We start from the raw sequence: 27,185 nt of genomic DNA on the forward strand, positions 1-27,185 counted from the left end.
TCATGAAGTAGTACATTCATCACCAAGCAGAAGGCCCAGGATATGGCTGACACTTTCATTCTTCAGATGATGATTTGAAACATCTCAATCTTTCTGCTGTTTTCTACTTGGGGATGGTCTGGGAATACCGGACCACCTGACCTGCCTCTTGAGAAATCTGTATGCAGGTCAGGAAGCAACAGTTAGAACTGGGCATGGAACAACAGACTGGTTCCAAATAGGAAATGGAGTACATCAAGGCTGTATATTGTCACCCTGATTAATTTCTATGCAGAGTACATCATGAGAACCTCTGGGCTGGATAAAGTACAAGCTGAAATCAAGATTGCCGGGAGAAATATCAACAACAGATACACAGATGATACCACCCGTATGGCAGAAAGTGATGAAAAACTAAAGAGCCTCTTGATGAAAGTGAAAGAGGAGAATGGAAAAGTTGGCTTAAAACTCAGCATTCAGAAAACTAAGATCATGGCATCCAGTCCCATCAACTCATGGCAAATAGATGGGGAAACAGTGGCTGGTTTGATCTCCTTGCAGTCCAAGGGGCTCTCAAGAGTCTTCTCCAACACTACAGTTCAAAAGCATCAATTCTTTGGCGCTCAGCTTTCTTTATGGTCCAACTCTCACATTCAGGCCTGACTACAGGAAAAGCCATAGCTTTCACTAGATGGACCTTTGTCAGCAAAGTAATGTCTCTGCTTTTTAATATGCTGTCTAGGTTGGTCATAGCTTTTCTTCCAAGGAGCAAGTGTCTTTTAATTTCATGACTGCAGTCACCATCTGCAGTGATGTTGGAGCGAAAAAAAATAAAGTCTGCAGCTGTTTCATTATTTCCCTATCTATTTGCCATGAAATGATGGGATGGATATCATTATCTTTGTTTTTTGAATATTGAGTTTTAAGCCAGCATTTTCACTCTCCTCTTTCACTTTCATCAAGAGGCTCTTTAGTTCTTCACTTTCTGCCATAAGGATGACATCATCTGTGTATCTGAGGTTATTGATATTTCTCCCGGCAATCTTGATACCAGCTTGTGCTTCATGCATATCAGGTACATTTCTGCATATTATCACTCTGCTTATTTAACTTTTATGAAATGTGAAATGCCAGGCTGGATGAAGCACAAGAAAGTTTCATTTTATGAGGAGGAGGGAATCTGAGAAGACTTTTTGGAAAAGGTGACCCCAGTCCATCTTGGAGCTGATAAAGGTGTTATTTCCTATGAGGATCTGGATTGAGAGCAAATGACCATGGCCTTGTGGCTGTACTGGAATTGGTTTTCCTTACTGAGTTTTCATAGTTTTATAACCCAGGCTGAGTAACTTTCTTTGCATTATCATCTCATCCTATTTATAGTAAATTCTACTTTTCTTTTGAGATCTTTCTGTCTGCTTAATAAAAATGTGGTTTGTCTTTGAATTTTTCAAATAAATGATTATTTTGACTTCCCTAGAATTAAATTTGCAATAAGCTTTTTTTACCCAAAGGAAATAAAAACCAATATGACATGTGAATTAATATGTAGCTCATTTCTATAGAGTTAGATAATTTTTTACCTACAACTATCTAATTATCTAAAAATAAACATCTGTACTGTTATGACTGTGTTATTAAATCAAGTAGTATGAGGAAAGTTTCAAGGACAATGGATTTCTGGAACAAAAGAGATAGTAGGGAATAAAACCATGACTGGCAGTTGAATAAAGGGCTGAAGTCTATTGGGATGTGCCGGCTTTTTTCTTTTCTTACAACATCTGTCTTAGGTTATTCTTTATGTAAGACCTACTTCCATAAAGCATCTGTTTCCTCAAGAAAGTCATATGAAGATATGGAGACCTTTTATTATTGGTAAGATATGAGTAAGTTGGCTTAAGTGTTAGTCTCTATTGAAATATATAATTTTTAATAAACTGCATTTTATTATCTTAAAATGCAAAGCATCTTTTAAAACAGATATGTATAAAAGAATACAATTATATTTCTCCTTTAAAATATCCACTAAAACTTTAAATACACATATTCATTACCCTTTCAGGCCACATCTGGTAGTCTAGCCTATGTACATACTGACAGAAGTGCACCAAAAAATATATGAAAGGATGTCTGTTGCAGTAGCCTCACCATCCAATTGTGCAGGTTTGTTTAAATGAATTATGGTTCATGCCTGTGATGGAATATTCTGCCATCATTGAAAGAAAGAGGTTGATGTCAAGGTTACCTTAAGAAAAAAAAAAAATCAAGTGGCAGAACAGTGTGGGTAGTGTAAACTATATGTGCACTGAAAGAATATATGTTTATTTATGCATATGTACAATTCCTTAAATATGCATAGGTGATTCCTGATATGATACACAAAACCTGTGGTACACAGAAAAGGTAAAAGTATTTACCTTTTAGGTGACAATTGTAGCCTGGACAGTGTGTAGGAAGGGGATATTTTTACTCTGTGCCATGTACTCCTGAATTCTTAGGATTTCTGCTGTTAGTATTTATTATTTTAAGAACAATATATAAAAATACTTATTTAAATGCAAAACTCTATTAAATTTATTTATTTATGTTAATAATTTAACAATAGATTTATATAAATTACAGGAGCCTTTAAATAGTAAGGCCTCTGTTCTGGACTAAGAAATATTTCCAGGCATATCAAAGGAAAAAGAAATCATTTTAGTTCTAAGTTGAAATAATTAGTGATTTATGGCAAATAATTTCTGAAAAAAATTGCATAACAAAAATTAATTTCCACTGTTATTTGGAAAATTACAGATAATGCTGGTTGAGAGCCTCAAGATTTGAATTATAATAGTCTAAATGGAGGAGAGCTCCCCTGGTGTTTATGCTTTTCTTGAAGTGTCATGGAAATATTTGATAATGACTCAACCATATTGAGCTCTTCGCTTCATTTGTTAGGTTTTTGTGCAGATGGATCATGATCATATGCTGTTTTTGGATTGACTCCTATTTTTCAGAACCAGAAAATTAGTGAAAGATTTTTTTTCTATTATCTACAGCCCCAGTATAATGAAGGATTGTATCAAAACATAAATTCTTTGTCCTTTTTTATGATTTAATATAACATGTTTCCAAAGTTGGTATTTTAAAGAAAACTAGTAATTTATAAAACATGTTTTATGTGCCTTTAACACTGATATATTTCCCCTGCATACTATGACTTGTCAACTTCCATTATTCCCTCATCTGATACCGTAATTTTGTGATTACCATTTATCTTAGTTTCTGCTGTCTTTCTAGCTACTTTTCACTGTGAGTGTTAAGACTTCTGTGACAGATCTCATGGGTTTGTTTAGTCAGTATCCAATTTAAATAGATACTTTTAGATAGAATTCTTTTTCCAGGTCAACCCATTGACTGTTGGTCTTTGTGTCGGGCCAATCAAATGCTTGGCTTCCCAGGTGATGCAGTGGTAAAGAATCCCCTGCCAATGCAGGAGATGCAGGTTCAATCCCTGGGTCAGGAAGATTCCCCTGGAGGAGGAAATGGCAACCCACTCCAGTATTCTTGCCTGGAAAATTCTATGGACAGAGGAGCCTGGCAGGCTACAAAGAGTTGCAAAGAGTAGGACATGACTGAGCACACACATAGAATCAAATGCTAAAGTTTCGATTTCTAGCCCAATCAGATGTGTCCAGGAAATCAAGGTCATTTGAAGCATAATGAAATGCTTCCACTAATGCTTCTCCTCCACTAATCTTGTGGATAGTTCACCAGTCCAAAAGCCCAACAGAGTGAATTTAAAATTCTGTTAAATTTACTCCCCCACTGCTACTCCAATAATTAAAAAAAAAAAAAAAAAAAAAAAAAAGACACACAAGGCAAACAAATAAAACAAAATCAGCCTAGGTAAAGCTTAGATTTGCACTGCATAGCTCAGAGGTTCTAGGTCCAGCTTATAAGTAGTATATGGGAAAGGACATAGATGATGCATTCACACATTCACACAAAGTTTGCACCCTGACTTGGCAACTTCCCAGGCAGACAACCTTGACTTTCAGAGACTGTGACCTCCTATGTGAAATAGAGATGGCAACATTTCTTTGTAGAAGTGATGTGAGGATAGGGAGATTGTGTGTGTAAAGTGAGTAGGACAATAAGTGACACACAGTAATTATAATAGTGGAAAACATTTGTTGAGTGTGTACCAAGTGCCAAGCATTATCCTAAGCCCTTAATGCATGTTAGCTCTTTATTCCTGTGAACAGCTTTATGTGATTATTACACAGGGAGGCTCTGTGATTTGCTTGAGATTGTATGACTAGTAAGTGAAGGAGTTGATAGCTCAAGCTGTTAACATCTAAACCAACCCTTTCCTGGAAGTCACAGCCTGACTTTGTTTCTGCCCATAAGTCTATGGCCTCCTGGGTTCCATCTGCTGTCAGAACCACACCTGAAGTACTTCCCTATCTTATCCTCCATCCGGTCCAACCCCAGTCTTCAGTTCATGATGCTCAGTGACTCCATGGGAATTTGGAGGTGTCAGGGCTCGCACTGTGTGCCTTCCTGCCTGCTCTTTGTCCCTCAGCAAAGCTGAACTTCACCCTATTCTTGGGATTATCTCATGAGGAGAAACAGGCCACCTTCCCCAGAATTCCAGTGAAGATAATATCTTCACCTTTGTTCCATTACTGTGTCTTCCTGTTCTCACCTCTGCACTTGTAAAGCATTGTGTATTTTAAGTAGGGTTAGTCCTTAAGACACATTGTGAAATAGATAACATTTGCCCCTTTAAACCACCCATTCCTTTAGTCCTTATGTCACTATTTCACATCTCAGTGAGCCAGTTGAACTAGAAGCTTTCAGCTTCTGAGGAAATGAGAAATTAGTGGGGGAATGAGAAAGATCATTTAGACCTGTGCTTCTCAAACTTTATTGTGCGTATGAAATACCTCGTGCTCCACTGTGTCCTCAGTCACTCGTCGTGTCCGACTTTTTGTGACTCCATGGACTGTAGCCCGCCAGGCTCCTCTGACCATGGGATTCTCCAGGCAAGAATACTGGAGTGGGTTGCCATTTCCTTCTCCAGGGGATCTTCCTGATCCAGGGATTTAACCCACGTCTCTTGCATCTCCTGCATTGGCAGGTGGATTCTTTACTATTGTGCACTTTGTTAAAAATGCCGATTCTGATCCATTGGGATGGGGCCTGGAATTCTGCATTTCCGACATGCTTCTGTTGATGCTGGTGCTGCTGCTGTTTTCTAGACCACACTCTTGAGTAGCCAGCATCTAAAGACTAGGGTGCCACCTTGAGATGTCAGAGGCTCTACCCTGCTAACATTTCCAGGAATATTTAATCCAAAGAAATGAGTCTCTTGGTGAAATTTAGTTAATGTGACTTGCTGGTAGAAGAAAATTCTCAATTTTAGACCCTGCTCTGGACTGCCTACCAGTAAAGGCATTCCTGGTTGGAGAAAAGAATATCATAAAGTTGTCAAGTTTTGATATAAACACTATGAAAGAAGGCATTTTCCTCCATTAATTTAATTTAGTAACTCTCAGATGATTTGTATTCATTTTGCTTAATTTTGAGAAAATCGTCATTTTTTGTTACTCAATGTTGAGTGAGCTTTCCAGGTGGCGCCAGCAGTAAGGAACCTGCCTCTCGATGCAAGAAACATAAGAGACATGGGTTCAATCCCTGGGTCTGGAAGATCCCGTGGAGGAGGGCATGGCAACCCACTCCAGTGTTCTTGCCTGGAGAATCCCATGGACAGAGGAGCCTGGCGGGCTACAAATCCATAAGGTTGCAGAGAGTCGGAGGACATGATTGAAGTGACTTAACATGCATGCATGCAAGGTTGAGTTCCTCAGGGGAACTCAACTAGGGAAATAGCTCACCGAACTTTTCCTGGTGCTGGGGGTCACATAGGCATTTCAATATGTGTTTCTTTGTTCCATCTATCATCACCTACATAAAAGGAAACTTCAGTCAACTTTTATTTCCTTATCTTTTGATTTGGAGTCAGCTCACTGGGAGTGCTTATGAATAATTCTGTTAGAAATGGTTTGATGATACTAATCTGGATAATGAAACTTTGTACAGAGCTGTGTACATGAAGGTGCAGTGTGGGCAGAAGACTGTGAAATGACGCGACTGATTCTTCTTGTGATGGCAAAGGTTTATGTTCTCTCTTTCTACTTTCAGGGGGGAGAACACTGTTACTACCAGGGCCACATCCGAGGAAATCCTGCCTCATTTGTGGCATTGTCGACATGCCATGGACTTCAGTAAGTGTCCCCAAAGTTTTTGCGTCATTCATTTTTTCCCAGTGATTTACTTTATTTTTAATGCACTGCGGTTGAAATCTCTATTTTATGTCAAGGGCTATTAATAGTTTTAAAACAGTGATGGATCAGGGCTTTTTTCCCTCTGTGGTTTGTAAACCAAGCAGATTGTTAAATTAGAGTTGCAGAAGCCAGAGGCGCTAATGATTATAATATGCTTCCTTAGTGATATTTGAAACAGTTTTCTAGTTTCATCCAGATGGAAATAGGAGTAGTTTGCGTAACTTTGGTTTCTGTTTCCGTGGGTGTTTAGCCCCTTGTTACCAATTCTGTCCTTCTTCTTCCTTGATGTTCATTTTTATATATGTATGGAATAATAGAAATTTCAAGACAGGGAACTCCTGACTCCTTGTACAAAAACAAAGGATGACCACAGGAGCTCATGTATTTTAGCCCTTTATTCAGCCAGAATCCCACCTAACCTGCAGCAAACTCATGGGAGGGTCCATTTGTTCTCAGAAATTTCTATGGAGTGGACTTCATCCTTCCTCAGGGTCTTGTTTCCTTTCTCAGAACTTTCACTATCAAAGTGTGTTTGCTGGTGTTTAACATGGGAATATATCAGCTTCCTCCATCCTGTCCATGATGGTGATACCAGGTGCCTGTCTATCCCTTTCTTGTCTTGTGACCCCTTATAAAGCTACTTTGTCATCCCTCAGCATTTTGTTGTTGTTCTTTCATTAAATCATGTCTGACTCTTTACGATTCCATGGACCACATCACACCAGGTTCCTCTGTCCTCCATTATTTCCTGAGTTTGCTCCAGTCCACATCCACTGAGTCAGTGATGCTATCTAACCATCTCATCTTCAGCCTCTCCCTACTCCTTTTGCCTTCAGTCTTTCCCGGCATCACAGTCTTCTCCAGTGAGTCCACTTTTTGCATTTGGCAGCCGAAGTATTGGAGCTTCAGCTTCAGCATCAGTCCTTCCAATGAGTATTCAGGGTAGATTTCTTTTAGGATTCACTGGTTTGATCTTCTTGCTTTCCAAGGGACTCTGAAGAGTCTTCTCCAGCACTACAAATTGAAAGCATAAATTCTTCAGTTCTTCATGGTCCAAATCTCATATCCATACATCCTGCTGGAAAAACCATAGCTTTGATTATACAGACTTTTACACTTGATCTTAGCCAAAAGGCCGAGAAGCGATGATTATACAGACTTTTGTTGGCAAAATGATGACTCTGCTTTTTAATCCTCTGTCTAGGTTTGTCATAGCTTTCCTTCCAAGAAGCAAGCACGGTGATTATCCATAGTAATTTTGAAGCCCAAGAAAATAAAATCTGTCACTGTTTATACTTTTTACTCCTCTATTTGCCATGAAGTGATAGGACCAGATGCCATGATCTTTGTTTTTTGAATATTGAGTTTTAAGCCAACTTCTTCTCTCTCCTTTTTTACTCTCATCAAGAGGCTCTTTAGGTCCCCTTCGCTTTCTTAATGATAACATTAGAGTGGTATCACTTGCATATCTGAGGTTGTTGATATTTCTCCTGGAAATCTTGATTCCAGCTTATGATTCATCCAGCCTGGCATTTCACATGATGAACTCTGCATATACTTCTGCTTTAGTGACTACTACACCAAAGCCTTTGCCTGTATAGATCACAACAAAATGGAAAATTCTCCCAGGTGTCTGGGAATACTGGACCACCTTACCTGCATCCTTAAAAATCTGTATGCAGGTCAGGAATCAACAGTTAGAACTGGGCATGGAACAACAGACTGGTTCCAAATTGGGAAAGGAGTACATCAAGGCTGTATATTGTCACCCTGCTTATTTAACTATTATGCAAAGGACATCATGCAAAATCCTGGACTGGATAAAGCACAAGCTGGAATCAAGATTGCCGGGAGAAATATCAATAACCTCAGATAAGCAGATAACACCACCCTTTTGGCAGAAAGCGAGGAAGAACTAGAGAGCCTTTTGATGAGAGTGAAAGAGGAGAGTGAAAAAGCTGGCTTAAAACTCAACATTCAAAAAACAAAGATCATGGCATTTGGTCCCCTCTCTTCATGGCAAATAGATGGGGAAACAATGGAAAGAGTGACAGACTTGATTTTTTTGAGCTCCAAAGTCACTGCAAATGGTGAGTGCAGTCATGAAATTAAAAGACCCTTGCTCTGGAAGAAAAGCTATGACAAACCTAGACAGGACATTAAAAAGCAGAGATGTTACTTTGCTGACAAAGGCTGGTCAAGGCTATGGTTTTTCCAGTAGTCATGTATGAATGTGAGAGTTGGACTATAAAGAAAGCTGAGTGCCAAAAAATTGATGCTTTTGAACTGTGGTGTTGGAGAAGACTCTTGAGAGTCCCTTGGACTACAAGGAGATCCAACCAGTCCATCCTAAAGGAAATCAGTCCTGAATATTCATTGAAAGGACTGATGTTGAAGCTAAAACTTCAATACTTTGGCCACCTGATACGAAGAGCTGACTCATTAGAAAAGACCCTGATGCTGGGAAGGACTGAAGGCAGGAGAAGAAGGGGATGACAGAGGATGAGATGATTGGATGACATCACCGACTCGATGGACATGAGTTTGAGCAAGCTCCAGGAGTTGGTGATGGACAGGGAAGCCTGGTGCTGCAGTCCATGAGGTCACAAAGAGTTGGACATGACTGAGTGACTGAACTGTACTGAACCCTCATGTAAGTTAAATAAGCAGAATGGCAGTATACAGCCTTAACTTGTGTACGTGCATATGTTTGTGTTCCATTTCTGTACTCGTGCCTTGCTCTTTGTGACCCTATGGACTGTAGCCCACCAGGCTTCTCTCTCCATAGGATTCTCCAGGCAAGAATACTGGAGTGGATTGCCACACCCTCCTCCAGGGGATCTCCCAGACCCAGGAATGAACTGCCTGTATCTCCTGCATTGCAAGCAGATTCTTTACCCACTGGGTCAATTGGGAAGCTCACAGCCTTGACATACTTCTTTCCCAGTTTTGAACCAGTCTGTTGTTCCATGTCAGGTTCTAACTGTTGCTTCTCGACCCACACACAGATTTCTCAGGAGACAGGCAAGGTGGTCTGGTACTCTCATCTCTTTGAAAATTTTCCCCAGATTGTTGTGATCCACACAAAGGCTTTAGTGTAGCCAGTGAAGCAGAAGTAGATGTTTTTCTGGAATTCTCTTGTTTTTTCTGTGATCCAGCCAATGTTGACAATTTGATTTCTGATTCCTCTGCTTCTTTGAAACCCATCTTGTACATCTGAAGTTTATCTTGAAGGATTTTGAGCATAACCTTGGCAGCATGTGAAATGAGCACAATTGTATGGTAGTTTGAGCATTCGTTGGCATTGTCCTTCTTGGGGATTGAAATGAAAACTGACCTTTTCCAGTCCTATGGCCAGTGCAGATTTTCCCAAATTTGCTGACATATTGAGTCTAGCACTTTAACAGCATCATCTTCTAGGATTTGAAAGAGCTCATCTGGAATTCTGTCCTTCTACTCTCTTTGTTCATAGTAATGCTTCCTAACGCCCTCTTGACTTCACACTCCAGGATGTCTGGCTCTAGGTAAGTGATCACACGATCATGGTTATCCAGCTCATTGAGACCTGTTTTGTACAGTTCTGTGTATTGTTGCCACCTCTTCTTAATATCTTCTACTTCTGTTAAGTCCTTACTGTTTCTGCCTTTATCAGGCCCATCCTTGCATGAACTATTCCCTTCATATCTCCAATTTTCTTGAAGATACCTCTAGTCTTTCCCATTGTATTGTTTTCCTCTGTTTCTTTGCACTGTTTATTTAAGAAGGCCTTCCTATCTCTCTTTGCTCTTCTCTGAAACTCTGCACTCAGATGGATATATCCCTTTCTACCGTGTCTTTCACTTCTTTTCTCAGCTATTTCTAAAGCCTTCTTAGACAGCCACTTTGCCTTTTTTCATTCCTTTTTCTTTGGAATGGTTTTGGTTTCTGCCTCCTGTACAATGTTTCAAACTTTCGTCCATAGTTCTTCAGGGACTCTGTCACCCAGATATAATCCCTTGATCTCTTTGTCACTTCTGCTGTATAATCATAAAGGATTTGATTTAGGTCATACATGAGTTGCCTAGTGGTTTCTCTACTTCCTTCATTGTAAGCCTGACTTTTGCAATAAAGAGCTCATGATCTAAGTTCAGCATTCTGGTTAGTCTAAATCATCTCAGCTCTTTTTTTGCTACTTATTTTGGGGCAGGAACCAATCACACTTCAGTTTTGTGAATTTCTTGTTTGAAATCTTTAAAAGACTTCCTGTCTGTTACCAAGTTAGAAACATGGGTGTTTTCATCTAACAAACAGTTATGGAGCATCTGCTGTGTGCCAGCTGCTTGGAATATTAAGGAGATCAGAACGTGAGCGCTGTCCCCAAGAGCTCCCAGTCTAATGGGAAAGCTAAACCTAGCCCAGCTTCGTGCTATGGAATGTGGTAGGTGCCTTTGTTTTCAATGAAAGAAAAAAAAGAAAAAACTGAGAAAAATGCAAGAGGGGAGTGGTCACTGAAAAGTGAGATCGTCCATAAGGATTCCAAAGAGTCATTACCTGAAGAAGATGGAATGGACCCTGGAACAGGCTTTCAAGGGATCTTACAGGAGAGGGGTTCAACTGTCATGTCTTCCAAGAAATTGAGAAAAGAGCCCTAATGGGAAAGGTTGGGGAATCTGGCCAGTCTGCCCAAGTTGTACTTCTACTTAGGCTCTGGCACTAGATACTTGAGAGGCAGGAAGAAGATAACACAGGGATCAGACAAATAACCAAAGAAAGGAGCTCACGTGCCTGAGAGCAAGACAGTAAGTTCGCTTACTATTTGTTCGAAAAGGCTATTTTACTAGTTTTAAATAAATCCTCTGAATAAGGAGACATTTTTACAAACATGGAGCCCGTACCTAACATGTGAGAGCCTCGGCTTTCTTAATCTGGAAACAAACATTGATGTATCCTCTAGCAATAATATTGTTGTCTCTGATCTCAAGGCGAGCACAACTGTCAGCCAGAAATAGTACACTGCGTCTGCCGACTCTTGTGACAGCAAGTGTCTATTGTAGGCTTTTCCCTTCCTCTCTCTTCCTCTTAACATCTCAGTCCAAAGTCACAGTTTAAGCATCTTGCCCAGTACGTGTTCCATTACCAACCCCCCCACAATTTTCCAAGTGGATATAACATCATAAGAGCAGAGAAAATGTATTACCGCCTTCTAGAAACCCTAATAGACCCGAGACCCTCAGACCAACAGCTACTAATCCTATGCAGTCCTTTGAAAGAAGATGGGAAGGGAACTTGAAGGACATTTTAGTGACTAACTGAGGTGTTTTATCTAAGTAAAATTTACTTCTCCCTTTAGAACATTTTTCACTTAAGACTAAACAAAAACAAACAGAAAGCCCACTGTGTGTAGGAACATTGTCAGGTTTGTGCATAAGTGTGTTTTGGTGTATGTAGACTTTTATAAGCATGTTAAATAAATTCACTGTTTGTTCCTTTATTACTTCTCATCTTGATTTTACCTTATGAACAAACATTGCTGACAGAAATATTTAGGGGAGCTATTTCTAAATAGTAAATAATTTATGTTGTCTCATTTGTAGTGATTCAATATGAGATATTATTTCATCCATGACTCATCTTCTATAAATTGCCAAATGCATGTTGTGAGTTTTCATTTTCTTGATTTACAGAATTCCATTAAAGAACATAATGGGTAAAATAATCAAACTCATATCTTTTCCATAAAGAACCTGCAGGTACATATTATTTTCAAATTTGAAGACCTAAGAGTCAGTGTTTTGGTCCTGCTATGCTTGATGTTTTGACAAAATCCTGTAACTATGGGAACATTAAGGAATGGAATCAACTGTAAATTTATTGCCCACTTGTGGCAGTTTATAAGAATGACTATTTCCTTTTACAGTCTTGTTTTGATGGCAACTTTAAAAATTTTTACCTCTCTCAACTGGCCAGTAATGACTTGGTCCTAGCTATAGATTTTTGCAAGTTATAAACTGTGTGATGGACTTAGTATACTTCCTGGAATTTATAAAAAATCTACCAGAAAGGTTTCAATTGTCGAAGAAAGCAAATGAAACATACCTGCTTTTTAATTGTTAAAGATTTGAACATATTTTTAATTAAACATGGCATATTTTCATTTATGGAACCAGAATCTTCTATATATGTATGGTGTTAGAATCTGCTTTGTTTATACTGTGTATCAAGATGTTTGAGTTCAATAAAAAGTGACTGATTTTTGCATTGGATACTAAACTAACTCAAGAGGAAATAGCCCCTGATACTGTTTAAACAAAGCCATCTGCTTGCTATTTAATCAGTGTAGTCGTGTGAACTTTGGCAAAGGGTGATCGTTTTGTACAGTTTTCTGGATGGATCTGACCAGTTATCAGCAGAATGTTCACTACCATATTTGTCTACTGTTTTGAAAAGTTTTCCCTCACTGATTCCTTAGGTATATATTGTCAGTAATATCCTACAATCCGCATCTGTTTATCTTTAAATTTCAAATGCAGTGTCACTCAAATTCAGAAAGTGCACTTTGGGTCGAAAACATTACACATGTGTAAAGGGCAGTTCTAAGTTCTATATGAAAGTTGAGGACATGTGGAAGATGTTACTGCAGAACGAAAGGATTTGGATAGAGACAGAGCTGGAGGCGGTTATAATTATAGCTCAGGAAAACCAGCAGATTTCACTAAGTGATCAATGAAAGACACATACTGTTCTGTGGTTAGCAACTTGGGCTTCATGCAGTCACTTCCACCTAACATTGATAAATGACTGCAGAAGCTCACAACTTTACTCTTCTCAGATGCCTGAGTGGTAAAGACAAGTTCCTTCAGTATCAGGAGGAAGCTGACGTTAATAGAAAGACCACATTCCTCTAAAAGGAGGGGCTATTAGGATCTCTCTGAGTGGGAGCTGAGACCATATGTAGCTTAGGATGCCCCAGAGAATTTCTCAATTGGCTGTAAGTCATCTCTAGCCAAGGAGGTCCCAAATTGAACTCTGGATTTGCACCCTACATCCTGCATCTCGCTTCCTTGTGCCCATCCTATTTTGCTCTTCCTGCAGCCTTTTCCATCTATTAAACGGATCTTATGAAACACCATTTTTCCAGTTGCTCATGTCAAAACCTTGGAGTCTTCACTGACTCTTCTCTTCCTTGCAAACTCCATTTTAAATCCATTAACTAGTCCTACTGATTCTACGTTGGAAAAATATTCAGAATTTGACTGGTTCTCACCACCCTCACCGTTACCACCCTGTTGTATGAATGAAGGTGTGTGGCCAGTTGCCTTGCCTGGGTCAGCTACTTCTCAGCCACTTGTCTCTTGGTTTCTTGTCTCTTCAGTTTCTGTAACTTGTGAAATGTGGGTAGTCATTGTACCTCCAGCATAGATTTGTGGAAAAGATGAAATGAACGTAAAGGATTTAGCTCACAATGAGTTGTTAAAATATGTCAGCTCTTCCTGCTAGAGCATCTTCCAAGTATGCAGCTTAGGCCAGGCTCTGTATAACCCCTGGCCAACTGCCTCAGAACCACTGGGGGTTTGTTTAAAATGCGGTTTCCTGGATTCTAGCCTGGAGGTCCGAGAGGATCCTGAGAGTTTTGAATTTTTATATGCTTTCCAGGTGATATTTTGCGTTTTAAAGTTTTAGACTTATATGTTGGAGGAAGGAATAATGGGTCACAGTTGGAGGATGGTCATCCTGAGCCCCAGAGTCAGACACAACTGAAGCAACTAAACAGCAGCAGAAGCAACAGCAGTCCCGAGCCTGGGGAAGAGTTAGGATGGGGGGGACCCTGCTGCTTACGGGGAGTCAGGGGCAAAGCCTTTCCTTCTCAGCAGTGTGTGTGGGTGTGTGTGTAATGTATGGCATGTGTATGTGTAAGATATACGGATTGGGATATGTGTGTTGTGTGGCACATGTGAGTGTGGTATGTGGTGTTTATATATGTGGAGATGTAGTGTGTGATGTATGGTGTATGGGGGGGTGTGTGTTTGTGGTGTGTGGTGGTGTGAGTGTATGATGTGGGAGTGTATGTGTATGGGTGGGTGGTGTGTGTGTCTTGTGTGTGTGTGGTATGTGGTGGTGTGAGTGTATGATGTGGGGGTGTATATGTATGTGTGGTGTGTGTGTGTGTGTTATGTGTGGTGCATGTGTGTGTGGTATGTGGTGGGCACTGCATGTGATAGGTAGGACTGAAAAGTAGGGTTTGAGAAATAAACTGGTCCTCCGGCTGCTGCTGACTTTAAAATGATCTGGTTCTGAGGCAGGAGTCAATTGCCAGGCCTAACTGTTTTCTTATCCTTGGCAGTGGGATGTTCTATGATGGGAACCACACCTATCTCATTGAGCCGGAAGGAAATGACACCTCCCAAGTAAGTGCTCCTTCTCTTTGCCATGGCAAATGTAAACAATGCTGTGGGATTTCTTTCCCCCTCTTTTTTTTTTCTTTTTTCTATTTTGCTTTCTTTTCATATTTCAGAGTCAAGAATATATGTATAAACATAGACATATAATATATACATATATATATAATGTGTATAATATATATATTTTTTAAATAGTGAATAAGGGAAAACCTCAGACTGTGAGAAAATAAATTTATCTTGTTTAAACCACCCAGACTAAGACAGACCACAGCACATTATGGTGGCGATAGTAATGAAGGCTTCAGAACACCTCAGAGGAAAAGTATTTCCAGCAAAGAGTAAAAGTAAGAGGTAGATTTTTTTTTAAAGATCACTGTGGTTTTGCCTTGTTGCTGTTCGGTTGCTGAGTCAGGTCTGACTCTTTGGGGCCCCATGAACTGCAGCACACCAGGCTTCCCTGTCCTCCACTATCTCCTGGAGTTTGCCCAAATTATGAATACTGAAGACCGTGAAGGACAGGGAGGCCTGGTATGCTGCAGGCCATGGGGTCACAAAGAGTTGGACAGCAGCAAGACAAAACCACAGTGCTCTTTTTTTAAAAGAAATCTTCCCCTTACTCTTCCCATCTGCTGGAAATACGTTCCTTCTGAGGTATTCTGAAGCCTTCATTACTAACTTCACCGTGATGCGCTGTGGTCTGTCAGTCTAGAGGGCTTAAACAACATGAATTTATTTTCTCACAGTCTGGGGACTGAAAATCCAATTTCATGGTGCCAGTGGGGTCAGTGTCCATTGAGGGCTCTCTCCTTGGGGTGCAGACGGTGTTCTGTGAGGTCTGGGGTCTCTTCCTCTTCTCATCAGGGCAGCAGCCTTATCAGACTAGGACCTCACTCTTGTGATCTCTCTTAACCTTTATCGCATCCCTCTGACCCTATCTCCAAATACAATCACATTAGGAATTTAGGACTTAAAGCATGAGTTTGAAAGGGACATAGACATTTCATGATAGGTCAAATCCACAGATAATGTGATTTCCCACTCTTTTTCTTTTCTAGATTCCAGAGTTTTCTCTATTGCCTGTTTTCTTTAAGGCCCCATGCTGATGAAATTTAGAGAAATCCAGGTTATCTCAGTTCTCTTCCTCAGTTTAGTTTAAACATTCACTTTCTCACAAATTAGAAAATGGTTGCTCTTACTGACTACAGAGAAACATGATGCATTCCATCCTAGCTCTGTACACACAAATATTCTTCCACGTATCATGGAACACCAATCAAGTACTTGGAGAGGTAAATAATGTCAAGAAACGCTGATTGTTCTCCCGCTCATAAATACTCTTGTATGGGAAACTGTCTGTTTTGTGTTACTTTCCAAGTACCCACTGAAAGCTGTCCTGTCCCTTTGCTTGACAGTGTGATTTTTTAAAAAAGTGATATCATGAAACGTGACTATTTATGACCTTCCTTTTTTAGTAATTGAAGGAAGCCAGATGAAATTATTTGAATGCTCATTAATTTTTCTTAGATGAAACATGGTTTTTTGTCTGTTGGATTTTTACAGATGTTTGTATGACACTTGAATTTTGAGGCAGGGTCTGCTGCGGGCATTCTGATTGTGCCAGTTACTCTGCTTCCCAACAGGAAGACTGTTAGCTCTGCAGTCCGCCTGGCAAAGTTGTCAGGCCCTAACAGGAGGCAGGGCCTCATGGAAAGGAACCAGTCATAGAAAACATTAACCCCTTTCCCCAGATGTCTTACTTCTCCTTGGCGGAATAGGTGCATTCATTTCTTTTCCATTACCACAGGCTTTGGCTTCTCCATCCGTGAAGGCATTTTGCTTCTAATGGGCTGTCACTGTGGTGCTGGGGTAATATAGGAGTGAATGGGAGGGATATGCAAAGGCTCATCGCCTTCCCAAACTTGAGAGAATGTGTAGTCAAGCAATGGTTCTTTTAAGGTTTCACCTCCCCCAGCTATGATCACCTGAGCCTGGAGATTTCTGGTTGTATGTGCCTCATCTCTCGTTTGTGTTATTTCAGGAGGATTTCCATTTTCATTCGGTTTACAAATCCAGACTGTTTGAATTTCCCTTGGATGATCTTCCATCTGGTATGATTTTCATATAGTGATTTTTTAAAAAAAGACAGGTTTAATAATTCATTTTAATGCTTTAGAACTAATTATATGTGGAATATCATTAGCCTATGACTGCTCATAACAGTTTTAGAAAGTCAAGTGACATCAAGAGAGAGAAAAAAATGCAAACTGACCTCATGTTTATAGTGGGTGAGTTTGGAAAGATATTGCTTGAACTCAACAAAGAAGAGCTTATTAAAATTATAAGGCTCAAAGTATTCTTTTACTTTGTTAAAGCAAAAATTGGTCTGCATAGGTAGAATATATAAAATTCACTCTTGATGAAATACTCAGTTTGTACACATAGAGATGAACCTGTAAATATTTTCCCATTTATTATTTATTTTCTCATTTATTTTTGAAGAAAAGCATTTTAAGAAAGAACCATTGTAGATTAATATTTATTATTATGATGATGTGCTATTTGTGAAATTGATTTTTCCTTCCAATGTATGTTTGTGGGTCCATCTATTTATAGGTTTAATTTGAGAGTTGCATCCATATCTTTTGGTGAGAAGGGCAGGGTTTTCATGCTTTGACCTTGTTAGAGGAGCAATGATTATGCAGAGTGCATTTGTCTCTGTCCACACTGGACTCATTTTCGTGTTCTCCTTCTAAAGATAGGGTATAGCTGATGTGGAGATGCTTCCTCCCCTACTTAGCCAACCCTGATTATGGCCATAGTATAGTCTAATTTTTAAACATTTTTTAGTCTTTCCAACAACTCTGTGAGGTCAATATTATTATTCCCATTTTATAGATGAACAAACAGAAGCTCAGCTAGTTTGTCTTTTCTAGAGTTCCACAGCTAGTAAGAGGCTGAGTGGGTGTTTGGATTATGGCACTACGAGAATGTGCCTTGGGAGACAGGCACCAGGGCAAATGGAAAACTTACTAAAGCAAAGTCTGAACTGCTGCTTAGGAAAATGACTTAAAGGCTGCATTGTCTCCTCATTAGAAAATGAAATAAGTGTTTTCAAATGTTCCTTCCTCTGAAATAAATTTGTAACTCCTCGACCTTTTGCAGTTACCCTAAAGAGAAACAGAACTCACCCCTTCTCTCCTGCTGCCAAAGGGATCAAAGTTCCTAGTTTATAGAATTTGCTATTTGGGAAAATCTGCAAATGCACAGTAGATACTTTTACTTCACATAGATGCTTTATACTGTTCTTTCATTATCATATGAAACTTTTTACAATCCCTATTATGGTAAGAAAATAAATCATGATTAGCTGCTTGAGAACAATCCAATAGGCATTACTGAAAGCAATAAACATTATTTAATATTTAAAATAATCAAGAAAGGTTCCCCACTAGGGACTTTATTATAGGCTTGCCATGATACAATCTTATAATAGTTTTTAAGAAACTTCATTCAGAATTTCTTTACAACAGAAACTTTGGAGTTGACTCAGTTATTTTTCTGCTATGAAAAATGAGTTTTGACCATTTTCTTTGAAAAAACCCCAGTTTGTTCCTGGTTATCTTTTAGTATCAGAAGTTGACAGTATTCATTTTAAGAGTATTATTTGCCTCAAGCTCTTTAGACTTACTATGACAAATTGGAAGGAAACAAAAAATAAATGTCAAAGCTGCAATTTTTTGTTGTATAAGCTGAAAACTAAGCTTTTTAAAATTTTAGGTTTAATAAAGTGTCACTGGGTTGTGGGTTATGTTATGTCTCTTTTGCTATGCATTATGTATTTCCCAGAGATAGAATATGATCAGGTGTTCCCCAATCTTGTTTGATTATGGAATGTTTTATTTTACCTGACACATCTCTCAAGACTAGTTTTCTTTTCCTAAGAACACATTTTAAGAAAAGTTTTTTTTGTTTAAATATGACCACCTAACACTCACTGTTTAAAAATTAATATGATGAAAAAGCAACCAACCAACCAACAAAAGCAAACAAAACAGAAATAGACTCATAAACATAGAGAACAAGGGGGTAGTGACCAGAGCATATGGGGGCCAGCCAAAAGAGGAAAAGGAGGTTTAGAGATACAAACTTCCAGTTATAAAGTAAAGAAATCGTGGGAATGTAATGTAAAGCATAGGGAACATAGTCAATAATATTGTGATAACTTTGTACAGATACAGATGATAACTGGGCTTACAGTGGTAACCATTTTGAAATGTATATAAATATTTAATCACTATTTTGTACACCTGAAAATAGTATGATATTATATGTTAGTTATACTGCAATAGAAAATTACTATGATGAAATACACCAATTTTGTGTACTATTTCCCGAGTTCTGACACTCTTGTCCTCCCCTGATGAAAAGTAGAGTATTTCCATTACCCCAGTAATTTCCTTTGTGTCCCTTTTCTGTCAGTTTCTCCTACTTCTGCAGTCCCTTTTCTGACTTTTTTCACTGTAGATTAGTTTCACCTGTTCATACAAATGGACTCCTTCATCATATTCAGCTTCTTTTGCTTATTAGCACATGCCTGAAATCCATGTTGTCAAAGGCAGAGATAGTTCTCTATTTTAATTTTTGAGTATGTTCCTACTGTTTGCAGATAGCACAATTTTTCATCTCTTCTGTCGATGGACATTTGGATTGCTTCTAGTTTGGGGCTATTATGAATATAACAACTATGAATATTCTTGTAAAAATCTTTTTTGGGGGCACACATTTACATTTCTCTATCAAATACCTGGGAGTTTAATAACTGGGTCACAAGGTAGTATGTCTTTAACTATATAGTATTGTTCTCAAGCTTCAGCATGTACCAGAATCACCTGGAGGACTTGGTAAACCCAGGTTGGTGGCCTTATCTTCAGGTTATTTTTTTCAGCTACTTTATTGAGGTATAGCTGAAATACAAAAGGCTGTATGTATTTAATGTATAGAACTTGAGGAGTTTGGAGGTAAATATACATCCATGAAATCACCACAACCTATGCCATAAACATATTCATCCATTCCAAAAGTTTCCTCCTATCCTATTTATGGTGATGGTGATAAAAACCATTAACATAAAATCTAACCTCTTAGCAAATTTTTAGGTATACGATACAGTATCGTTAACTGTAGGCACTAAACTGTACAGTAGCTCTCTAAGACTTATTCATCTTGTATAACTAAATCTTTGTCCACTTTGACTAGTAACTCCTCATATTCCCTCCTCCCAGCCCCTGACAGCCACCATTCTAATCACTGTGTCTCTGATTTGACTATTTTAGATTCGTCATGTAAATGGTATAATGTAGTATTTGTCCTTCTTTGTCTGGCTTATTTCACTTAACAGAATGTCCTCTAGGTTCACCTGTGTTGTTGCAAATGGCAGGATTTTCTTTTATAAGACTGATTAATATCCCATTGTGTGTATATACCATATACTCTTTATCCATTCATCCACTGATGGACATTTAGGTTGCTTCTGTATCTTGACTGCTGTCAATAATGTTGCAATGAACAAGGGAGTGAAGACACTTCTTTGAGACCCTGATTTAAATTCCTTAGGTTATATGCCTAGAAGTAAGATTATTACAATCATATGGTATTTCTATTTAAATATTTTGAGAAATATTCGTAATGCTTTTCATAGTGGCTGCACAAATTTCTAGAGCTTTTGATTAAGAACGTCTTGGGTGGGTTATGAGAATTTACTTTTCCAAGTTCTCAGGTAATGCTAATGTCCCTAGTCCAAGGAACACAATTTAAGAACTACTGTTGAATGAAAAATCTCTGAACCTTTTCGTGAAGTGGTGATACCGTTGTATACTCTCAGCATTACATGAGAGTTCTAATTGTTCCACATCTTCACCAACCTTTGGTGTGTCATTCTTTAGTGAAGATTAGTAGTGGAAGGGAAGGTCAAGTGGCTATTTAGATGATTTACCATTAAAAATATGTTGGTTTTTTTTAATATGATGGTATTTATAAGAGAAATATGAGAAAAATTTTGAGATAAATTAGAACTGGAATAATGCTTGAGATTTTTTTGAATTTTATTCCTTTGTGGTATGTTTATTTATATTAATATAAATGCAATTACCTAATGTTCTATATTTTCATTATGTGATATTTATATTATAAAATTAATAATAATTATGTATAATTATATAATTTTTAGATTATAATTATAATAATCATTGTTGATTAAAGTAAATTTATATAATTTATACCAATTAGGGCTGGTAGAAGTTTGATTGCCCTTCATGAAAGAAACCTGGAAAATGCACTAAGTTAAATTTATTTTTGTTTCCTTTTAGAATTCCAACAAGTAAATATCACTCCACCAAAATTTATTTTGAAGCCGAGACCAAAAAGGAGTAAACGGCAGGTATGTATTCACAGGTATATGTCACAATATTTTAAAAACATTTGGCAACTGCCAGTCAATTTAATCTACATTAAGTCTGTAAGAGGTAGGAATTAGTTCAGGTATTTGCCACAGTGTGGTAAACAGCAAGGGTGATACATTCATAGAAGCAGTGGAGTTAGGGCCATATTATTTCATAGACTCAAAAAACACTCAAGATAGTGGCGATAACATGGACATTCATCATACAGATGGGCTCTGGGTCCCCTGCTGCGGCATCTCAAGTTGTTTCTACCATAGGCCTCTTTCCTTGCCTGAGTATGTACCAACCACATCGTGAAGTCTGCTTGGATGGTACAAGAATACCCCCTTAAGAATGACTCCATCAAGTTTTAAAGCTGCAAAATGCTATTGTCACTCTTGAACTACTTTGGAGTCTAGGATATAAAATCAGAATGTCTGCTTTATGCATGTTCAATGCATATTGAACTTAGCGATGGTAATAATAATAGCAGTTTATTGTTTACTGTACAATGCTTTAAGCCACATGAAGTGGGTACTATTATTATCCTTTCACAGGAAGAAAAGTAGATGTCTCGGAAATGTGCAAATGACTTGCCCAGAATCATAGATCTGGTAAATGGTTTATACAAAATAAAAACTCTGGTCATCAGAATTAAGATATCATCACAGTTGTGGTAGTTGGTGTAGGTTTGTGTATGACGTAAAAACAGGATGAGAGAAATAGCTGTTTAGTAAGACAAAGCAGTTGAAGGGACCAGGTATTTTCTTTTTAATATATGTTTAATAAGTATGAAGTAAAATGTGTTTACAGACAGATTTCTAACATGAATAATAATTGCTAAATATTTGAGTACTCACCGTGGGCAATTGTATTAACGTATTTAATCCTCATAACAATTTTTTGAGGAAGGCATTATCATTATCCCTATTTTAAAGACATTGGAACATAAGAGACTTAAGAAACACGCCCATGGTTACACCGGGTTACCTAGTGGAGCTGGGATTCTGACCTAGAAGTCTTTTTTGTCCCTGAGACACACAGCTGAATATTACTTGGCCTTAAAGAAGGAAATCTGGCCATTTGCAACAACGTGGATGGACCTGGAGGGCATTAAGCTGAGTGAAATAAGCCAGGCAGAGATAGACAAATATGGCATGGTATCACTTACATGTGGAATCTAAACACAAAACAAAAAACAAATAAAAACACATGGAAACAAAGTAGAAATGTGTTTGCCAGGGGCTAGGCAGTGGGGGAAACGGGAGAGATTGGTAAAAGGGTACAGACTTTCAGTTCTATGATGGGTCATATCTAAGGACCTAATGTGTAACATAAGTTTCCCACAGCCAAGTTACCAGGGCTTGTTTATTTGCTGTTTCCTTTATTATATTGCAGCTTCGTCGATATCCTCGTAATGTAGAGGAGGAAACCAAATATATTGAACTGATGATTGTGAACGATCATCTCATGGTAGGGTTTGCTGAATTTTGTGTTGTTTGAACTTGCCCATGCCTAGCATAAAACTGGTGGGTGCAGAAATATGTTTAGAAGAAAGAAGCATATAAAGTTGTAACCTGGAGAAGGTATTTGTATAATCAAATGTTTCTGTAACCCAGCAACAACCTGTAAACAGGAAAACACTCTTAGGTAAACCAATTCACAGTATTTTGTGAAGTTCCAAAAATATTTCTGTGATTCATAATGTTAACTCCTTGGATTTGCTTAGTTAATGTAGGGGCTAATATCTTCTCTTACTAAAATGGCAAGGTTAAAAAAAAAGGGAAACTTCCGTTTTATAATTGAAAAAGTGAAGCAGCAATAATATGACACTTTAATTTGCAAGGTTTAGCTTTATCCTAATAAAATAAAAGCATTTTTTTCTGTTTTTCTTTTCCTGTGTCATAAACCATTTGGAAAGGCTTATAGACTTATTTACAAAACAGAAACAGACTTAAAGACTTAGAGAAAAAGTTCATGGTTACCAGAGGATAAAGATGGAAAGAGGGATAGACTGGGAGTTTGGGATTGACCTGTGCACACTGCTGTATTTAAAATAGATAACCAACAAGGACCTACTGTACAGCACAGGGAACTCAATATTTTATAATAACCTAAATGAGAAAAGAATTTGAAAAATAATAGATACATGTATATGTATAATTGAATCACTTTGTTGTATACCTGAAACTAACACAACATTGTTAATCAAAATATTCTCCAATATAAAATAAAAAAAGTAAAGCTTATATAGCCAAGCTTTGAAGATTTTTAGGATAAAAACCTAGCCAAACTTTTTATTGAGTCAGTTTTTTTTTAATGCCCAGTTTATGGACATGTTTTATACTCAACTCATGGGCATATTATGATCAGCCTGGTTACATTCATTGCACATCAGTGAATTATAATTGTTTCATGTAACCAGAGTTTTAAACTAAATATATTCAGTGATGCATTTTGTTGAATTTTACTTAATTTCAGGTACATATACATTTTAATTTACTTTGAATTATTTATTTGGGAGAAAATGTGTCATATATTTAAATATGATTAAGATAGTAGAGATTTTAATTAATTAATAATTATTATTATTGAGTGCTCCTCATTTGTTTATGGTAGGACTGAGTTTTGTATTTCTACCAATTTAATTTTGTGGATGTTATTTTTCCTGAGATTTTTACAGAATAAGCTGTGAAAACACATATTTTGGACATTTTAGGGTATCATAAATTCAAATGTCTGTAAGTATCTACAGGCAGATAGTTCGAAGTGAGCCAGATATAAAACAATAGGGAAGGGTCAGGTCTATGGCAAAAGAGAAGTCTCATGGTCTGTCTGTCTAATAGGAGTGACTGCTTCTCATCCCTTGCCAGTTATTATCATGTGTGGATACTGATTTTAAATGAAGCCAGAAGCCAGATTTTACAGATATATCTTGAGTTTTAAAACAGCCTTGAGGTCAAACCAAAGATATATGTAGTTCACATCAAGCTGTAAGTCACCTCCTTGTGACCATTAGAGCTTTCTTCTCTTTACTGAGTAAATCTGTGGAACTTTTCATATTTTCAGCATTATTCACATTCACTTCTGGCTTTCACCCTACTTTTATTTGTATGTCTTGCAATTCATTGATAACTTTGATATATGTTCTCATTTTGAATAATAATCTTGTGACAAAAAAATAAACTTTTGAAATGGATGCAATGGGCATTTTTTATTTTATCTCAAAGATCTGTGAGGCCTCAAACTTTAGGAACCTTGCTACAGACTTTGCAGCATCTAAAGAATTAGGTGTCAACTCTTGAATTTTTTTACAGAAAACTTTAAAGGCCTTTTAGTTACACCGTGTTTCCTCTGCTGAGATGAGCATTTGTTGATGACCTTGAAGTCCTTCATTTGTTTTCTTTTGCTTTCAGTTTAAAAAGCATCGGCTTTCAGTGTTACTTACCAATACGTACGCGAAATCTGTGGTGAACATGGCAGATTTAGTAAGTATCAACCCGAATCAGAATTGCCGCAGAGGAATTTTATCTCCTGATTGCTAATAAATTGGATAATACTCTTATATTTTCACTGCCCTAAATTGCACTTTAGCCAAGATGTCCTGTAAATCCGTGGTAACTTTGTCATGAACTTTATTTGACTTTGATCTCTGACTGGGAAGATGATAAAAGGAAGAGGTCAGAGACATACCTTTATGGCTGAATTTTTTTTTTCCTGTATTTTTCACACTGGAAAAGAAAAGGTTGATTCCTAGCCCTTAACAAAGATATTCACAGTGTATTTCTAGCAATGAAAAAACAGCTGTGCCTTTTCAAAAGAGTGCCTGGTGCTGTGGGAATGATGCAAATAAGTAATTCTACTGTACCTACTTTCCAAATTTCCCTGAGAAGTCTATGCCAGTACCTTCCCCATGAGTTTAATTAGGGCCAGTCAGAGTGTACAGAAATCATCTCCTCGGAGAGTGTTCCCTTTTTCACTAGGGAAACTCAAGAAACCCTGAATCTTACAGGGTGCCAGAAAATGGACTCTGGGGGAACCTTGAGTAAGGGTGCAAATATTTGTCAAAAAGGGGTATTTTATGTCTAATTAGTTAGTACTCTTTTCTTTGGGTGTTACTTGGTAAACAGTTGGATTCTTATGACTCATGGGAAACATGTATAAGTTAGAAAAACAATTAACTCCCTTAAAAATAGTGGTTTCTCACATTTCACTAAAACTACAGGATTTTCCATAAAAGGAGCTTTGTAGACCTGTTCATAAATCATTTGATTTTTTTCCATGTGTATAGCTGGTGTGTTCATTTTGTTAATATACTAGATATATAAAGACCAACTTAAGACAAGGATAGTATTGGTTGCCATGGAAACCTGGGCGGCTGACAACAAGTTTGCCATATCTGAAAATCCACTGATCACCCTACGTGAGTTTATGAAATACAGGAGGGATTTTATCAAAGAGAAAAGTGATGCAGTTCACCTTTTTTCGTACGTAACTTTTATAATGATTTATTACTTTTCTTTGTTCGATGTTGAGTACTCTTATTACTTGTGATGAGATGTACTGTTTGTACTGCATAATGCAATTAGGATTTGATGTAGCAAATATATTTGAAAGAAATTTTAAAGCACAGATTGTTTGAAATTGTCACGAATATTCAATAGGTTTAATTTTGAGTTATTTCATTATTGCATGTATATTTCATTTTTCAAGAGATCTAATCAGAGCATTTACTGAGTGAAAGTACCATTAATTCTCATAAGGAGTTCTCATATTATTAACAACAGAATAATTATATTCTTTAAATTGCTGTCTTTTAAATGCTGATTTTCTCTTTGTTTTTGTTCTAAGGGAGAGCTTAGTATCTCTAGGGTATATTTTATATTTTCTTACTCTTATGGTTTGTTCTCGGGGGTAACATGTATATTTAATATAAAATCATCTAAAGCCAGAGCTGTTGAAGAAAGTTATAAATGGAAGCAAAAGTGTAGTTTTGAGGTAACTTTTTATTTTACACAATTCTAAATTTACAGAAAAGTTGCAAGAATACTACACTACAAGGAAATTCCATATGCCCTTTACCCAGATTCATCAATTGTTCATAGTTTACTCCATTTGTTTTATAATTTTCTTCTTTTTATCCTTATTTCTTCCTTCCATCTATCCATCTCTCTATCAGTGTGTGTGTTTTTTTTTACCCCTGAACCATTTGAGAGTAAGTTGGAGACATTTACTTATTGGGCCTTTGCTACTAAATACTTGTGTATATTCCCTAAGAATGAAGCCATTCTGTTATATAACCACAGTAAACTCTCAAAACCAGAAACTTTAACCTCAGTACAATATTTTTATCTAACCCACTGTCTGAATTCAAATTTCACCGATTGTTTCAATTCTATTTTATAGCTTGCTACTCCTTCCCCTTGTCCAAATCTAAGATCCAGTCCAGGATCACACATTACATGTAATCATCATGTCTCTTTGGTTTCCTTTAATCTGCAATATTTCCTCAGCCTTTCTTTGTCTCTTTTGAAGTTAACATTTTTGAAGAGTTTAGACAAGTTATTTTATAGAATGTTCCTCATTGTGAGAATGCTTGATGTTTTCTCATTGTGAGATTCAAGTTATATGCATTTTTTGACAGAAATACTACATACATGTAACTCATGTTAGAGATTCTTTTTCCAGAGGTATAGTTCTATTTAAGATAGTTGTTAATCACAATGGGAAACATTCCTCGGAAACTTTTTCTTTTGGTTATGTGTGTGGACAATTTTCATATTCTTCCCTTACCTCCAGAATATATAGTATAGAAATGTATGTGTATTGAGAAAATAAACATGGTAAATTAACAATGAGAGGTGCTATGACATTTGAGCTGTGAGCAGTAAGCCTTTTTCATTTCCTTTTCTAAAAGGGGAAGTCAATTTGAGAGTAGCCGGAGCGGGGCAGCTTATATTGGTGGGATTTGCTCGTTGCTGAAAGGAGGAGGCGTGAATGAAGTAGGTGTGAACATCTGTACAGTACAAAGTGGTATGATGGCTGACGATGTTTTCCTG

At 37.6% G+C, this 27,185-nt stretch overlaps 1 protein-coding gene across 10 annotated transcripts in view; it reads left to right on the top strand.

The window, feature by feature from the left end:
* Positions 1-27,185, top strand: part of ADAM22 (ADAM metallopeptidase domain 22) — a 222,781-nt gene that overhangs the window by 137,174 nt on the left and 58,422 nt on the right. For all 10 annotated transcript variants that reach the window (XR_010663779.1, XM_065939998.1, XM_065939996.1 and 7 more), the window contains exons 5-12: positions 6,169-6,251; positions 14,632-14,695; positions 16,728-16,797; positions 21,055-21,125; positions 22,525-22,599; positions 24,543-24,614; positions 25,447-25,613; positions 27,044-27,128. Coding sequence is in view for 9 of the 10 variants with exons in the window: in XM_065939998.1 (XP_065796070.1) it covers positions 6,169-6,251; positions 14,632-14,695; positions 16,728-16,797; positions 21,055-21,125; positions 22,525-22,599; positions 24,543-24,614; positions 25,447-25,613; positions 27,044-27,128 (687 nt within the window). In the remaining variant the exon portion in view is untranslated. The remainder of the gene's footprint in view (positions 1-6,168; positions 6,252-14,631; positions 14,696-16,727; positions 16,798-21,054; positions 21,126-22,524; positions 22,600-24,542; positions 24,615-25,446; positions 25,614-27,043; positions 27,129-27,185) is intronic.

Source organism: Muntiacus reevesi, chromosome 6 (assembly GCF_963930625.1).
Source record: "Muntiacus reevesi chromosome 6, mMunRee1.1, whole genome shotgun sequence".
Classification (NCBI taxonomy): domain Eukaryota; kingdom Metazoa; phylum Chordata; class Mammalia; order Artiodactyla; family Cervidae; genus Muntiacus; species Muntiacus reevesi.